Below are 18,024 nucleotides of genomic sequence, written 5' to 3'. Positions count from 1 at the left end.
TAAGAAATTAAAGACTTCTTAGAATTTAATGAAAATGAAGGTACAACATACCCAAATTATGGGACAAAATGAAAGCTGTGCTAAGAGGAAAACTCATAGCTCTGAGTGCTTGCAGAAAGAAACAGGAGAGAGCATATGTCACCAGCTTGATGGTACACCTAAAAGCTCCAGAACAAAAAGAAGAAAATACACCCAGGAGGAGTAGAAGGCAGGAAATAATCAAACACAGAGCTGAAATCAACCAAGTAGAAACAAAAAGGACCATAGAAAGAATCAACAGAACCAAAAGTTGGTTCATTGAGAAAATCAACAAGATAGATCAACCTTTAGCCAGACTAACGAGAGGACACAGAGAGTGTGTCCAAATTAATAAAGTCAGAAATGAAAAGGGAGACATAACTATAGAATCAGAGGAAATTCAAAAAATAACCAGATCCTACTACAAAAGCCTATATTCAACAAAAATTGAAAATCTGCAGGAAATGGATAATTTCCTAGACAGATACCAGGTACCAAAGCTAAATCAGGAACAGATAAACCATTTAAACAATCCCATCACTCCTAACAAAATGGAAGCAGTCATTAAAGGTCTCCCAACCAAAAAGAGCCCATGTCCAGATGGGTTTAGTGCAGAATTCTATCAGACCTTCATAGAAGACCTCATACCAATACTATCCAAACTATTCCACAAAATTGAAACAGATGGAGCACTACCAAATTCCTTCTATGAAGCCACAATTACTCTTATACCTAAACCACACAAAGACCCAACAAAGAAAGAGAACTTCAGACCAATTTTCCTAATGAATATCGACGCAAAAATAACTGGAAGAGCTTGAAGGGGCTCAAGACCCCAAAAGTACAACAATGCCAAGCAACCAGAGCTTCCAGGGACTAAGCCACTACCTAAAGACTATACATGGACTGACCCTGGACTCTGACCCCATAGGTAGCAATGAATATCCTAGTAAGAGCACCAGTGGAAGGGGAAGCCCTGGGTCCTGCTAAGACTGAACCCCCAGTGAACTAGTCTATGGGGGGAGGGCGGCAATGGGGGGAGGGTTGGGAGGGGACCACCCATAAGGAAGAGGAGGGGGGGGATGTTTGCCCGGAAACCGGGAAAGGGAATAACACTTGAAATGTATATAAGAAATACTCAAGTTAATAAAAAATAAAATAAAATAAAATAAAATAAAATTAAAAAAATGGAAAAAAAAATACTCAATAAAATTCTGGCAAACCGAATCCAAGAGCACATCAAAACAATCATCCACCATGATCAAGTAGGCTTCAACCCAGCATGCAGGGATGGTTTAATATATGGAAAACCATCAACGTGATCCATTATATAAACAAACTGAAAGAACAGAACCACATGGTCATTTCAGTAGATGCTGAGAAATCATTTGACAAAATTCAACACCCCTTCATGATAAAAGTCCTGGAAAGAATAGGAATTCAAGGCCCATACCTAAACATAGTAAAAGCCAAATACAGCAAACCAGTAGCTAACATTAAACTAAATGGAGAGAAACTTGAAGCAATCCTACTAAAATCAGGGACTAGACAAGGCTGCCTACTCTCTCCTTACTTATTCAATATAGTTCTTGAAGTTCTAGCCAGAGTAATCAAACAACAAAAGGAGATCAAAGGGATACAGATTTGAAAAGAAGTCAAAATATCACTATTTGCAGATGATATGATATTATATTTAAGTGATCCCAAAAGTTCCACCAGAGAACTACTAAAGCTGATAAACAACTTCAGCAAAGTAGCTGGGTATAATACTAACTCAATTAAATTAGTAGGCTTCCTCTACGCAAAAGAGAAACAAGCCGAGAAAGAAATTAGGGAAACGACACCCTTCATAATAGTCCCAAATATTATAAAATACCTCGGTGTAACTTTAACCAAGCAAGCAAAAGATCTGTACAATAAGAACTTCAAGCCATTGAAGAAAGAAATTGAAGAAGACCTCAGAAGATGGAAAGATGTCCCATGCTCATGGATTGGCAGAATTAATATAGTAAAAATGGCCATTTTACCAAAAGCAATCTACAGATTCAATGCAATCCCAATCAAAATACCAATCCAATTATTCAAAGAGTTAGACAGAACAATTTGCAAATTCATCTGGAATAACTGAAAAACCAGAATAGCTAAAACTATACTCAACATTAAAAGGACTTCTGGGGGAATCATTATCCCTGAACTCAAGCAGTATTACAGAGCAATAGTGATAAAAACTGCATGGTATTGGTACAGAGACAGACAGATAGACCAGTGGAATAGAACTGAAGACCTAGAAATAAACCCACACACCTATGGTCACTTTATTTTTGACAAAGGAGCCAAAACTATCAGATGGAAAAAAGATAGCATTTTCAGCAAATGGTGCTGGGTCAACTGGAGGTCAGGATGTAGAAGAATGCAGATCGATCCATGCTTATCACCCTGTACAAAGCTTAAGTCCAAGTGGATCAAGGACTTCCACATCAAACCAGATACACTCAAACTAATAGGAGAGAAAGTGGGGAAGCATCTTGAACACATGGGCACTGGAGAAAATTTCCTGAGCAAAACACCAATGGCTTATGCTCTAAGATCAATAATCGACAAATGGGATCTCATAAAACTGCCAAGCTTCTGTAAGGCAAAGGACAGTGTAAGGCAAAGATTAGGACAAAATGACAACCAACATATTGGGAAAAGATCTTTACTAATCCTATAACTGATAAAGGGCTTATATCCAAAATATACAAAGTACTCAAGAAGTTAGACCGCAGTGAGACAAATAACTCTATTAAAAAATGGAGTTCAGAGCTACACAAAGAATTCACAGCTGTGGAATGCCGAATGGCTGAGAAACACCTAAAGAAATGTTCAACATCTTTAGTCATAAGGGAAATGCAAATCAAAACAACCCTGAGATTTCACCTCACACCAGTGAGAATGGCTAAGATAAAAAACTCATGTGACAGCAAATGTTGGAAAGGAGGTAGAGAAAGAGGAACATTCCTCCATTGTTGGTAGGATTACAGACTGGTACAACCATTCTGGAAATCAGTCTAGAGGGTCCTCAGAAATTTGGACATTGAACTACCTGAGGACCCAGCTATACCTCTCTTGGGCATATACCAAAAAGATGCCCCAACATATAACAAAGACACATGCTCCACTATGTGCATAGTAGCCTTATTTATAATAGCCAGAATCTGTAAAGAACCCAGATGCCCTTCAACAGAGGAATGGATAGAGAAAATTTGGTACATCTACACAATGGAATATTACTCAGCTATCAAAAACAATGACTTTATGAAATTCATAGGCAAATGGATGGTACTGGAAAATATCATCCTGAGTGAGGTAACCCAATCACAGAAAACACACATGGTATGCACCCATTGATAAGTGACTATTAGCCCAAATGCTTGAATTGCCTTAGATGCACAGAACACATGAATCTCAAGAGGGATGACCAAAATGCGAATGCTTCACTCCTTCTTTAAAAGGGGAACAAGAAAACCCTTGGCAGGGAATAGGGAGGCAAATTTTAAAACAGAGACAGAAGGAACACCCATTCAGAACCTGCCCCACATGTGGCCCATCCTTATACAGCCACCCAACTAGATAAGAGTGATGAAGCAAAGAAGTGCAGGCTGACAGGAACCAGATGTAGATCTCTCCTGAGAGACACAGCCAGAATACAGCAAATACAGAGGTGAATGCCAGCAGCAAACCACTGAACTGAGAATGGGATCCCCATTGAAGGAATCAGAGTAAGAACTGGAAGAGCTTGAAGGGGCTCGAGACCCCATATGAACAACAATGTCAACCAACCAGAGCTTCCAGGGACTAAGCCACTACCCAAAGACCATACATGGACTGACCCTGGGCTCCAACCTCATAGGTAGCTATGTATAGCCTAGTAAGAGCACCAGTGGAAGGGGAAGCCTTTGGTTCTGCCAAGACTGAACCCCATAGTGAACATGATTGTTGGGAGTAGGGAAGTAATGGGGGGAGATTGGGGAGGGGAACACCAATATAGAAGGTGAGTGAGAAGGGTTAGGGGGATGTTGGCCCAGAAACTGGGAAAGGGAACAACAGTGGAAATGTAAATAAGAATACTCAAGTTAGTAAAAAAAAAAGTTCATTAAATTAAAAAAAAGAACTATAGTCAAATATTGACTGTTGGTAGTAGGAGAATTAGCCTCTCCCAGGAATGAGACCCATTATTGGCTTTTTGGTGCAAAATGTTCAATTTTGAAATGAAATACACACCATCAACAAAAAATGTACACAGCAGGTTCTCTCTCTCTCTCTCTCTCTCTCTCTCTCTCTCTCTCTCTCTCTCTCTCTCTCTCCCTCTCTCTCTCTCTCTCCATCTACCTATTCATGTATATAGGCATATATGTGTATATGTAACAATAATTATCAAAGAAAAGCGGCTGGCAAATTGAGAGTTTGGAAACTTTGGAAGAGTTTGAGGAAAGATAGGAGAGATTGGATGGAAGAAAGAGAAAGCTAAAGTTATGTAATTCTATTTCAAATTAAAACATTTTAAAATTAATAAAGAAACAACTATAATGGTAGTAGGCACTCCAGCATGGTCTTTTATGATCCCAAGGTAATCACCTGGAAAAAGAAGGATAATAGCTATCAGAAGATGTAGATGATGGCTTAAAATATTAGATTCCAATAGCAAGATGAAATTGAAAACTTAATAAAGCAAAAACAAGGGAGGGGTTGGCACAATTTGGGTACTCTCACCTACTGAAAGGAAACATAAAAGCCAACAGCTGAACTTAAGATAGGGCCTAGGAAAGTCTACACTGTGCTTATCATCACAGAAAATATTACGAGTTGAAAAAGAGGTGATTGAGAAGCAGAGAAAAGAAGCAAAGGGCAGCCCTGGCAGGGGGAGGAAGAGACTCTACTCACTTCTGCTGAAGGGACACCAAGAGTGTTTTTTAAATACTTTTAAATGCTGTTCTAGTAGTTTGATGACTTCAGACAGAGTCTGGATGTTGCTCTTGGGAAAAGTCAGAGCATGTATTATGAAGCTGTACACCAAAGTACATCAGAACACCTGTAGAGTACAGGGAAGATACTTTGAATCAGAACCACGTAACACGCATCTTGGTGGAAGTCAGAGGCTGCAGTAGAACACACATGCACATTCTATCAATATGCCAGACACTGGATGGTACTGTCCAAGAGTGGGATAAATGTTCTCAACACAATGGTAAAGAACTTCCCAGCTGATGGAGCAAGAATCTTCCAAAGCACTGCTAAGGGAAGAAACTGGCATCTGCGACCCAAGAAGGAACACAAAATGTCAAGACAAAAGTCACTAAGCAGAAGAAAGACCACTTCAGAATCTGTATGATATCCAACCCTTTCTCCTTGACTTTTATGACATCTCTATTTAGTACCCTGTTCCAGTTCAGAAGGCCAGCTCGGTCCTATGTGCCTCTCTCTCTCTCTCTCTCTCTCTCTCTCTCTCTCTCTCTCTCTCTCTCTCATCTTTTAAATTTACTGCCCCCTTTATTGCATCATGAGTAGAAAGGAAAAAAGCCAAATAACACCTTGAGTTACCATGGGTACAATAGAGGAACAAGAGAAGGGAGAACAATTGGGCACTAGGCAAATGAGGAAGCTCTGTCTCGAAGTGTAACAAAAGAGAAAAGTTGCCTTATAATCACATTCTACTGTTCAAACTGAAATAAAATACATCTTCCTTTATTAAAAAGAAAAAAAAGAGAAAAGTGAAGAATGAAGTAACTGTGGCCTCCAAGAGGCTGAGACATGGAGACACCAATAGGCAGCCTATATTCTTTGGGAAATCCTAACAAATGAATTTTTTTAATGGAAAGAAAAGAAAAAGGGGAAGGGGGAGGATAAAAGACACATTCAATGTAGGATGTGAAAACAGACTACAATAACAGGAATAAAACTGTAAAAGTTCAATAAATCAAATAAAAAGGTCTGTACAACTCAGTAAGTGGCCAAAAATACCAGTGATTGAAGGCGAGACAGGTGAACCACAATGACAATGACAAAGATAAACAAATAGAGTAAAAATAGATCACAGGAGATCTATGGGACACTATGAAAGGAACAAATATATGAATCATGCATAGAAGAATTTTATGAATAAAACATAAAAAATATTTTCATTAAAGTCTTCAAAGAAAATTTTCCAAGTCTAGGGAATGTGATGCCATTGAAGTGTGGTAGGCATTTAGAGTAACAGAGAAGTCCAAAAAGAACCCTCCACTTCACATTATAAATAAAACACTAAAATATAGAAACAAATACATACTGAAAGTTTAAAGAAAGAAATCACATGTAAATGCTGACCCACCAGAACAAGAGATTTATCTGCAGAAACATTGAAAGCTAGGAGAGCTTGGATTGGTGTATTTCATGCTCTGAATGACAGTAACTGACAAGGCAGTTTACTATATCCAGCAAAACTATCTGTCACAACTGAAGGAGAAAAACTTTCCAAACAAACAAACAACAAACCACCTTAAAGGAATTCATGACTATTAAGACAGTTCTACAGGATATACCAGTAAGAAGATTTTCAGATTGACGCATACCCATATAAAACATGCTATCACTGTTTAAGCAGATGGGAAACAGGAAACTGCAAAATGCACAAGTGCCAGTAATTTAACAACACTTTTTAATAATATCTCTAACTATTAATAGTCTCAATTAGCCAGTCAAAAGACACAGACTAGCCTTGAGAATGGACTAAGTGACAGTGTTCATCTACCAATGCTTGCCACCACCAAATACACATTACCTTAAAGTAAACAAAGGGTGGGAAAAAGTAGTCTAAGCAAAGGGACTCAAGAAACAAGCAAGGTGTGTGTGTGTGTGTGTGTGTGTGTGTGTGTGTGTGTGTGTGTGTGTGTGTGTGAGAGAGAGAGAGAGAGAGAGAGAGAGAGAGAGAGAGAGAGAGAGGGAGAGAGAGAGGGAGAGAGAGTAAGTGAGGAAAGGAGAGAGGGGGTTGTCAGGGTAATTTTCTAGCCTTCCAAATATTTTTGCATATAAAATATTTGTAATTGAAATGAAAATCCATCACTTTGCCCACTCCTTTTCTCCCTCTGGCCCCTTGAGGCTTCTCTGCCTAGAACTCTTCTTATATTCATGCTCCATCCACTCTCAAGTTATAGCCTCTCTTGCTTTGATTATTTTTGTTACACACACACACACGCACACACACACATACACGCACACACACATGTATATATGTATGTATATGTGTGTGCATATGTATGTTTGTGTATATCCACACACATCCTGATGAGTATATATTTGTTGTTTGTGTATATGGTTTCAGAGCTAATCAGAGTATTTACTGGATAAACGATTATTGGGCTCATTTCTGGAAGAGGCTAATTCTTCTCCCAGCAGCTCTTAGTTGCATGTTGTTCTTTGTCTAGGTGTGAGACCCTGTGAGATTCCCCATTCCATATAATCACATTTGTTGATATTGCCATTTTTCTGGTCTTGTTTATGTAGCCATTTCTAGGTGAATATGCTCACAGAAATATTATTGACATTCTGGTCCTTACAAAACTCCTGTTCCCTCTTTCTCGATGTTCCCTAAAAGACAGATGCAGGAGCTATGATGCATACACATCTATAGCTGGGATATCCACAATCAGTTGAATTCTGCACTGTATTCAGTTATGGTTTTCTGTGATGGTCTCCATTTGCTGATAAGACACCCTGTTTGATAATGAATGGTAGCTCCCCTTTTACACAGCTCTAAGGATGATTTAAAAATTATAAGGAATTATTGTTGTCTGGCAAAGTGGGGATAATAATTTCCTTTCTAAATTCCATGACCTAGCTAATCCCAGAAATCTGGCTAGATTTCCAGTACCAAGAGTGATTTCCCTCCTGTTGAATGGGCCTTAAATCCAATTAGACAGTTGCTGTTTGCCACCAACATGTGAGTGCCATATACTGAACCTTTATGTACATCCTGCTATGCTATTAATTGTCATGGTTCATAGGTGTGACAGCTAGGTAGGACTGTTTAAGAGCTTCCCTCCCTCAGCAACTTACATAGTGTTTTATGAAATTATGAAAGCTATAGCAGTAAAAAGAAGCTTTATGGTCAGATCCAGCTTGACTCAACTGAGTCCTTTGTTCTAAGTTTACAGTATCTATAACAATAGAAGCCCACCTACAATATCTGAGCAGCAACAACAGGATACATTAATAATATACAATGTTTTGGGGAGTAACCAGAACAACTATTTGTAAAAAGTTTTCTCATGTCTGCAATTTTGTTTTGTTTTGTTTGTTTGTTTAATGACTGAAACCTAAACTTCAAACCAAAACTACCTTGACAAAATAAAGACATTTACCTTATACTCATTAAAGGAACAATTCATCAAGCTACTGCAATTTTAAAAATATTCATAGGAATGCCAATGTTATAAACCAGTACTAAAGACAAAGATCTATTTTAGCACAAAAGGGATGCATTCAATCGTGAACCCTCAACAATGTATAGATTATAACAAAAATATACCTACTATCTCTGAATTACAAGCCATTGTATACATATGCTAGTTATTCATAACACCTAGGTTGCATAAACATTCCTACAAATCCCTTTGTTACCCAAAGTTTTTAATAAAATCTAAGAATGATAGCATCAGATCGTAGAGGTGATGTATGCAGAATTAATGAAATTTGTCAGGTAGTTGTGGCATTTAACACTTTCTTAGTTGGTTTGTTAGGCTTGGAATCACAGGCATTGGTACTGATATGCTTTCAGTAGAAATTGAAACATGACTGTCCATAATGTGTGTAGTGGGTTGGCCTGGTACTGCTTGTGTGCTAATGCTAATAGTGGTTCCTGGAGACCCAGTTGCCCCAGAGACGAGAGAGTTACTATGTGACCTTGCTCCCGAGTTATTGCTCATAGATAAATAAAGATGCTGACAGACAATACTTGGACAGAAAAGACACAGATGGGGATTAGGCTTCCTTTGCTTGGGTGTCTGGGGAGAAAAAGGTGAGGAAGAGGAGAAGCTGCCATAGGACAGTCATAAAAATAGGGCCATGAAGGCCGGCCAATTGATATTAAGAGCAGCCCAAATAAAAGACAGTATGTAATAACTCAGGGCTATCAAAAAAAAGTAGATTCTAATAGCATAGAGGGTGGATATCTGCTGAGCTCCTCCTGTGCTGTTAAAGCTTATTGTAAATAATAAAAGTTGTGTGTCTTTTACCTGGGATCAAAGTGGAGTAGAAACCCCAGATTGGGTTTAAAAATTTCTACAACAATTGTTCTTTTGGCAAACTTGACCTGCACAAGACTCAGCTAGACAAAATATCTGGCCTAGATCAGGAAGTTGGGGCAAAGAGGTGTGAAGTGGAAAGTTAAGGATTCTTTGGAAAGTTAGTTGTGCTGGATAGTGTTTTGCTGATGCAAACACGTGAAGGTACATTGTGTTAAAGGAGACACAGATGAAAGGTTAAGACAGTCTCATGAAGAAACTTTTTGCTGAAGCAGACAGAAGGGAAAGGATGTTCGGCTAAAGCAAGCAAGTGAAGGACATGTAATGAAGGATTCTTCACTAACAACATGAGTGCATTAGTCTGCCTTACACTGCATAGTTGAGCTGCATTTGTCAGGACTTCATAGAGAGAAATGAACTGAAAATCTTCTGGGGGAGGTGTGCTGCAGTTTCTTGCTGCTTCCTTGGACTCAGGCCAGTTAGCAGAGTGATATCAGCTAAGACAGACTCATGTTGAGTTTTCCTAAGACTTATGTGCTGAGGCAAGATATGTGGTTAGTGGTTAGGCAAGATCTGTGGAGGACATGTGATGCTTGGAGAGAGTATAAAAAGGACTCAAAGGAGTGACAGGAGCTTGCTTGGCTTGCTCGCATAGCTAAACACTTACTGGTCTTGAGTCTTCACTATCTCCGCTTCACTGAGAGCAGCGCAGCTGAAAACTTTCCTGATCTTCCTGTTGGCCTTGGTCCCTCCTGCGGAGGCTGAGGCCTGGCTGCCTCTGCTAGGTAATGCCATGGCTGCTGATTCATGTTTGCTTTCCTGACTCTATGGAACTAGACTGCTGGTATACCTGTGACGTGTTTGCGAATGGGTCGAGCTGCCACTGCTGACCTGAAAAATGAACTGGTGATTTCTTGACTAAGTAGATGGAAGTTTCTCTGGGAGTGAAGTTTCACTCTCATACAGGCAAAGGGTGGGGAGAGGGTGGATGTGGGATGGGGGGCTGCTGGAGGGGAAGCAGGGAAGTGGGATAGCATGGAAACGGGGGGGGGTGGTGGAGGGGCTAACCAGGAAATAGTACCTCATTTGAGAGGTAAACAAATGGAATGATTAAAAAAAAAAAGGAACCATTTCTAAACAGGTCTACTTCCCCTGTATCCTTTCTTTCACATACCTCTTGTGGGTGTCGGACTAGAAGGGAGGTTAAAGCTTTGAAGAACCATTGTTAAAACTAGGCTTTTAAAAAGTTAAAGTTACAGAAAAGCTATTGACAATTGTTGACAGGTGTGAAGGGAAGAGCTGGGTGTTTTTTGCTTGTTTGTGTTTTTATAGGAATGCAGCCCCTTACAGCATATCCATGCTCTAGTACATATTGGTACCAGTGAGGGAACTAAATGGGTTTTTCAAAAGAGCCCATGAAATTTTGCAAGAAATTGGTATGGAAGACATAAGCAAGGACTCTGCAGGAGGAAACAAGGAGTGACTTGATCAAAATACATGATATGCATATATGAAATTCTCAAAAAAATGAGTTAAAAATTCTGCATGCATTCACTGTGGGACCATGAAAGGCAGCCTGGTTCCTGGTTGAGCTAAAACCAGAAACCCTGGTGACCCTGAAGAGAAGGTAGATACTTCACCTAGTTCCAGACACCAGGACCCTGTTGCTAGCCACAGCCCTCCATAGATCTGTGGCCATCAGTCATGTAAGGGCAATGCCCCAAGTCCTTCCACAGGTCGAGGACATGACCTGTGGTCACATAGGCTCAAGACAGATCTCCATTTTAATGAGGTTCCTATAGGCCTAGAGGCTTAGCCTATAAGCTTTTCTTCCCAGACAATCCTCCCTGCAAAAATATTTAATCTCAGGCCCACCCTGAGAAGTGGGGAATGGTTTTACTCATCCACTTTCCACCATGACAATAAATGCCCTAAAGCCATGGACTGCTTCTAAAGCCATGGACTTTCATCGAGATCTACTGCATGGAGAAGGCCTTCGCTACAGAGCTAATCTGACCTAGAAAGAAGGTCTCTCTGTGCTCCCAGCCGTGGTTGGCACCAAGCCAAGTCAAGTCAAGCCCAAGCCTGCAGCCTACAGTGATCAAGACAAGGACTTCCCTGTGGGACCAGCCACAGCATCCCCTTACCCCCACCTCCCTACTCCATGCCCAGCCCTGGGTGAGATCCAGCCTGCAGGTCTCTACTGGCTCTTCAGCAGCACCCAGTGGCACCTAGGTATCTAAAAGCAATGAGAACCAAACATTTCTGGCCTCCTTGCAGGCCTGGTACCTCAGACTGTGATTCCCCACAGGGCTTCCCTCTGGCCTGACACCCACCCTATGACAGCATGGAGTAAGTGCGGTCAGCTCCAGCTTCCGGCCTGCAGCAGCCTTGCCCCGTGGCAGAGTGGATGCAGGACTCCACCAACCCTACATTCACCATGACACAAAATATTTTAACTTGTTTGGAACTTGTTAGTATCACTTTTTCTTTACAATGAGACAGTAGGAAACAATCCAACCACTGAAACATACAGGTGTATGGGACACAAATATAAACAAAACAAGTATTTTGAGTGTTTATTCATATGGAGGTATGGACATGTACTCATTAAATATTCATAATTATTGATTCTTTGTGAATTTCAAATTATGTACCCCAATTTCACTCATTTCCCAGTTCTTCCACACATACCCTCCACCCTTGTACTTTCTCACCAAAATAAATGAAACAATGAAAATTAAATTAAAAACAAAATAAAACAAAAATCTCACTGTGGAAGCTGCAGTGTATCTCAGTGTATCACACAGTATACCAAAGAGCTGTACCAACAAATGATCATTGAAACAAGTAACTGTTCAGAAGCTGGCAGCTTCTGCTACACCATCAATATTGGATCCTCAACAAGGCTCCTTTTGGATATTTTGCTATTGCCCTGAATTGTGGAGATCTAGAAGTTTTATTTCTTTAGGAGCAGACCCTTCACTAGTTCTATCAGCTTGCAGTTATAGGTAGGCAAGATGTTGGGGTAGACCAGCTCAAAGCATTGGATCTGGTCCAGAGTGGTAATTGAGTTGGTTAGCTCACACTCCTCCTCCCAAAGCACCTGGGTAAACTCTTCCATGTTCAAGCCATCAGGGCCAGCTTTCTTATACTGCCCAATGAGGGATGAGGTAGGCTCTCCAAAATTCATTAAATAGGAAGGGGAGGCCCAGCTTCCTCAAGCCCATACCACCACTGGTGTCCCCTTCAATGACTGGTAAAGGGCAGGACCAATTTAGCTTGGCCCTCAGATATAAATGTGGCCTCAAGTTGGAAGCCCAGACCATGAACTTTCTCATGGCATTTGGTGGTAACAGAGGTCATAGACATAAACACAGACACCTGCTGCTGTTGAAATGCCACAGACTCAGATATGGCCCCTCAGCTGCAGCAGGATTCCAGATAGCACCATGGTCTCAATTGGCATTGCAGGCCATGTGAAAATCAGGCTATTTGTGACTGCCAATGTGTCTATAGTTCTGCCTCTCTTTTTTTTTTTCTTTTTCTTTTTTTTTCTTTTTTCCGGGGCTGGGGACTGAACCCAGGACCTTGCACTTCCTAGGTAAGCGCTCTACCACTGAGCCAAATCCCCAACCCTCTGCCTCTCTTAATAAACTACAAGCTGCACATCTTCTTTCCCTCCTACCTCTCCACCACATACCTGTTGATTAGAGTTGCAACCACATCTGGCCTGTGCCTCATGGTGGCAAGACAGGCCTGTCTTATTAATTAATTTAATCAATAAACATAAAATATAAACTAGTAATATTTTTTCTATATCAACTTATATATTATATCTTATTGTCCTTATTATGTATCTCTTTTCAAAACTATCCAATACATGTGATTATACATGTATATATATTAAAAGGTACATATGTACACATATGCATATATGCAATGGGTATTACAATGTCATGAGATTGGATTATTAACAAGGTAAATAAAATAAAAGATAGTTATTTCTGTCTATTAAAATTCTTCCATGGGGGCTGGAGAGATGGCTTAGTGGTTAAGAGCACCGACTGCTCTTCCTGAGGTCCTGAGTTCAAATCCCAGCAACCACATGGTGGCTCACAACCATCTGTAATGAGATCTGGTGTGTCTGAAGACAGCTACAGTGTACTCATATACAATAAATAAAAGCTTTAAAAATAAAATTCTTCCAGAATCTACACCTGAGAGAGAAACTGTAACTTGGGTATAATTTCCTCCTAGTTTCATCTGTGCCTGAGGATTAAATGCCAAAATTATCTCAGATGTCCCAAAGGATGTTCTCTCTCCAACCACAGTCTTATGAGACATGGAACTACAAAGACCCAATCAAGTGCACACTCTCCAGGCTGGAGAACTTGAAAATGATGCAGGAATGCTGGGTGGGTGTAGAACCCCTCATGCTTAGGCTCTTGGTCATGGATACTGCTCTGGTCTCTCTTAGCACTGAGGTAAGTTTGAGTGACTTCTGATGACTCTTGTTTTCAGAAAATGGAAAAAAGATGAAGACAAAGAAACTCATGAGTTGTAGAGCACAGGAGTTCCACTGACCCCCATAGTACATTTCATTATCCTGGGTGAAATGGATAGAAAGGCTTCCACAGTTGTAAAGCAATAGTAAAATGACTTCGAAATTAATTGGAGACAATGAAATTCAGTTAGTCAGTGGTTCTCATAGGGAAAATGTGTTTTCTTTACCTTTACTAATAGATAGATATGCTCAGATTTGCATCCAGTAGAACTGTCCTTTGTGGAGGGAGTCAAAACAAGACTGGAATAGTAAGGATATTGGAAGGACTTGCTGAAGGAGGTTCCTTCTGCAAAAATCTGCCTATGCAAAATGCCACACAGCCACAGGCCACAGAGCATCTTCCCAAAAAGTCCCAGATGAGACTGCAACTATCTCATAGACAATTGCTGTGTGGAGAGTTCTCTCAGTGAGTGAATAACTCTTTGTCATTTCTCATACCTGTCCTGTCTCTTCCTTAAGTAACAATTCAGGGTAAATTTTCTCTGTCTTGCATTTGAAAATCATGTTCTTACATCATTATGATCTGTTAAACTTGTAATACTCAGCTTATGAAACTTCCCATAAGTATTATGATCTATCACTCATGATCATAGACACAAACATTATATGTTTGGTAGAAAATTCAAACATTCATGTGATTCTTGCCTTACCATCTTAAATGGTGTCACTCTGCACCTGTGTTTTCTCATCTACACAAGGAAAACCTTATTTCTGTCTGTTATTTATGTTTGAATAGAGGATCCAGCCTTCTCTGAAATATTAGTAACATAATGTATGGAACTTTGCCTAATTGCTTAATTTATATACTTCCCCAAATTAAAATGCAATCAAATTATCAGGACAATAATGGCATATAGTTTTCACATATAGTATATATATGAGCTAATATACATCAAGTACATGCAAAGTGTATATCCTCATTTTGCTGTGTTAACATATCTAGTTTGTAGTGCTATAGATTTATTCCCTTTAGGGGTCTAAAAATTGTACAATCATTACTTCTTCAAATGCAAGTCTATCCTCCTATTTTGTATTACAAAGAAACTTTAATTCATAGTCAGGATTCCTATATGTCTATTGTAAGTATGGTATAAAAAGAAGCTCTTATACTATTGGAGAATAGTCTTTTAGCAACCTAGGGTGGATTTTTTTATTATAATAAAAAGAAAAATCTATTTGGGGACTTTGGTTTCTTATTTCAATGGCACGACATTTAAAAAGAAATTCTCACAATATATTACAGTATCAGTATATGTATAAAACACATTTTGTATAATGAACAACATACAACATGGTCCATTGCCAGTAAGCCAGCATATGTGTTAGCCAGAATCTCTCCAGTCTCCCACAACACACTCTAACCCAAACCCCAGCCAGTGGCAGGTACTAAGCTGTCTTCCAACTCCATAGATCTGTATATTGTAAAATTTCAGAATACAGCATGTGGGCTTTTGTGACTGCTTTCTTCTTCCTTCTTTCCTACTTTCCTTTCATTATTCCAAGGCCAGCATTTCAGTGGACTACTGCTGAGAGTATGGGTGCTTTGAGCAGCTGTGGGTGGGGGATAAGAAAGTTTCCTCCATTCCAAGAAGATAGGAATAGTCATGGTGATGAGCAGGGAGTTTACCAGACCTTCCATTCTTTATGAACCATACAAGATGAGTTCATATATGAGTCAATTTCAAAAAAAAGTATTTATAAAAACTTGCACTTACATTAGAAAAGATCACAGAATCAACAGTTGCTAGACCAAATTATCAAGAAACAAAATTACCCATTTCTAATTTTTTCCAAAACAATCGATATCTTTGAAGTCCACTTATGTTGCTTTCCATTAACAAAATCCATAAAGAAACCTAGCAGCCTAACCTTCCCTTGTCCCTAGAGACCTTGAGCCACAAGTGGCCCTGCCAGATGACAGAGGTCATGGTTTGAATTTGGCACAGCTGGAGAACAGAATGCTGAAACACAACAAAAGAGGGACATGTCTTTGATTTCAACTGTGGCATTAACTGAAAGAATCAAAAAGGATGGAAACACGCAGCTCTGCCAGCTAGGCTGGGCAAAACATGCAACCTAGGTTTTTGTTCATTTGAATACATTTTAGTGCCATGAATAGTGCAAAAAAAAAGAAAGAAAAAAATCATAAATCACTTTTTGGCCTAGAGACACAGCATGGGAAATTTGAGACAAAATTGAAGAAGGCAAAGAAAGAGCTACATTTGACTTACCTGTCTGTGATACAATGGACAGTGTGGGAAGATTTTTCTTACTATGCATTGAGAGACAGTTGGATTTCTGCACTTGTTGATTAGAGTTGAACTGCAAGCAGAATGCAGACCTAACATGTTAGACCTCTGCAAATTTCCAGGCCTTTTGATGACTCAGCTTTAGTACCCTCTAGCTATATTAGGATAGAGATATTTAGGGTACATTGCAAACACATGGATAAAATTTTTTACAGAAATTCCAGGGGACACTACCTTAGTCACCTACCTTAGTCACCTTTTAGTAACAACAGACTCTCAGAAAATATAAGATTTCCATGGGTTTTGTTCCAAAATCAATGTATATGTACATATATCTATATATCTAAATCTAGCTCTCTCTCTCTCTCTCTCTCTCTCTCTCTCTCTCTCTCTCTCTCTCTCCACACACACACACACACACACACACACACACACACACACACACACACTTAGGACAAAATTTTAATTTTTTGGAGTCCATGGAAACTAATATTTCTTGTTATAGGCTGGACAATAATAATGACCATTACTGCTTACATTCGTGGAATATTCATTAGTGATATCTTCACTACATTGTATAAAAGCATACTTTTCATGGTCTTATCAACATTCTGAGCTTGATGTACTTATTGTATCATTGTAGAATGAAAGCTTAATGATAAATTATTGAATCAACTGGTCAGTATCATATACTGTGTCAGCTGAAAAATAAACTGTAAAGTTATATAGAATCCTGAAAATTTTTTTAATTTTCTCATTTAAAGGGGATCAATTATATTCTAATTCCTCTACTTACCTTTAATTTATATTCTTTCCCAGTACACTGACATTATTACTGAGTATAAAATGTTCTCAGCCTGGCAGCCATTATGTCTGGAGCCAACAGCTCCAGCGTGACCACAGAATACTTTATCCTCAATGGTGTTCCTGGGCTGGAAGATGCACATGTCTGGATCTCTCTGCCATTTTGCTTCATGTACATGATTGCTGTGATGGGGAACTGTGGGCTTATCTACCTCATTGGCCATGAGGAAGCTCTGCACCGGCCCATGTACTACTTCCTGGCCTTACTCTCCTTCACTGATGTTACCTTGTGCACAACCACAGTGCCTAATATGCTGTGCATATTCTGGTTCAACTTCAAGAAGATTGGATTTAATTCCTGCCTTGCCCAGATGTTCTTTGTCCACATGTTGACTGCAATGGAGTCTGGTGTGCTCATGCTCATGGCCCTGGACCGGTATGTGGCCATCTGCTATCCTCTTCGATATACCACCATCCTCACCAACCCTGTGATTGCCAAGGCTTGTCTTGCTACATTCTTGAGGAGTGTCATGCTCATCTTTCCATTCACTCTCCTCACCAAGCGCTTGCCCTATTGCAGAGGCACCCTTATCCCTCACACTTACTGTGATCACATGTCTGTGGCTAAGGTATCCTGTGGCAATGTCAAGGCCAATGCAATCTATGGTCTCATGGCTGCTCTATTGATTGGTGTGTTTGACATTTGCTGTATCTCTGTGTCTTACACTATGATACTGAGAGCTGTGGTGAGTCTGTCCTCTGCTGATGCTCGTCACAAGGCCTTCAGCACCTGCACATCTCACATTTGTGCTATTGTGATCACTTACGTGCCTGCTCTTTTTACTTTATTCACTCATCGTTTTGGAGGGCACACTATTCCCCACCACATCCACATTATAGTGGCCAACCTCTACCTTCTCCTGCCTCCTACCATGAACCCAATTGTTTATGGAGTCAAGACCAAGCAGATTCGGGAAAGTATAATCAAGTTTTTACTTGGAGACAAACTAGGCATTACCTAAAACAAATGCATGTTATGACCAGTTAGTTACACTGTTTATATATAGGGAAAAGAGTTGAGAAAATTTTAATAAAAGATGAGTGAAATAGTATTGTCATCTAATTT

At 39.7% G+C, this 18,024-nt stretch overlaps 1 protein-coding gene across 1 annotated transcript; it reads left to right on the top strand.

Annotated features, from left to right (window-relative positions):
- Nucleotides 1-16,963: 16,963 nt before the first annotated feature.
- Nucleotides 16,964-17,920, top strand: Or52n2f (olfactory receptor family 52 subfamily N member 2F). The gene is given in 1 exon segment (NM_001001028.1): nucleotides 16,964-17,920. A coding segment is annotated over 1 exon segment (957 nt).
- The last annotated feature ends 104 nt before the right edge of the window (nucleotides 17,921-18,024 follow it).

The sequence above is a fragment of the Rattus norvegicus genome, chromosome 1 (assembly GCF_021556685.1).
Source record: "Rattus norvegicus strain SHRSP/BbbUtx chromosome 1, alternate assembly SHRSP_T2T, whole genome shotgun sequence".
NCBI classification, from domain to species: domain Eukaryota; kingdom Metazoa; phylum Chordata; class Mammalia; order Rodentia; family Muridae; genus Rattus; species Rattus norvegicus.
This window is presented reverse-complemented; position numbering and strand designations above follow the sequence as displayed.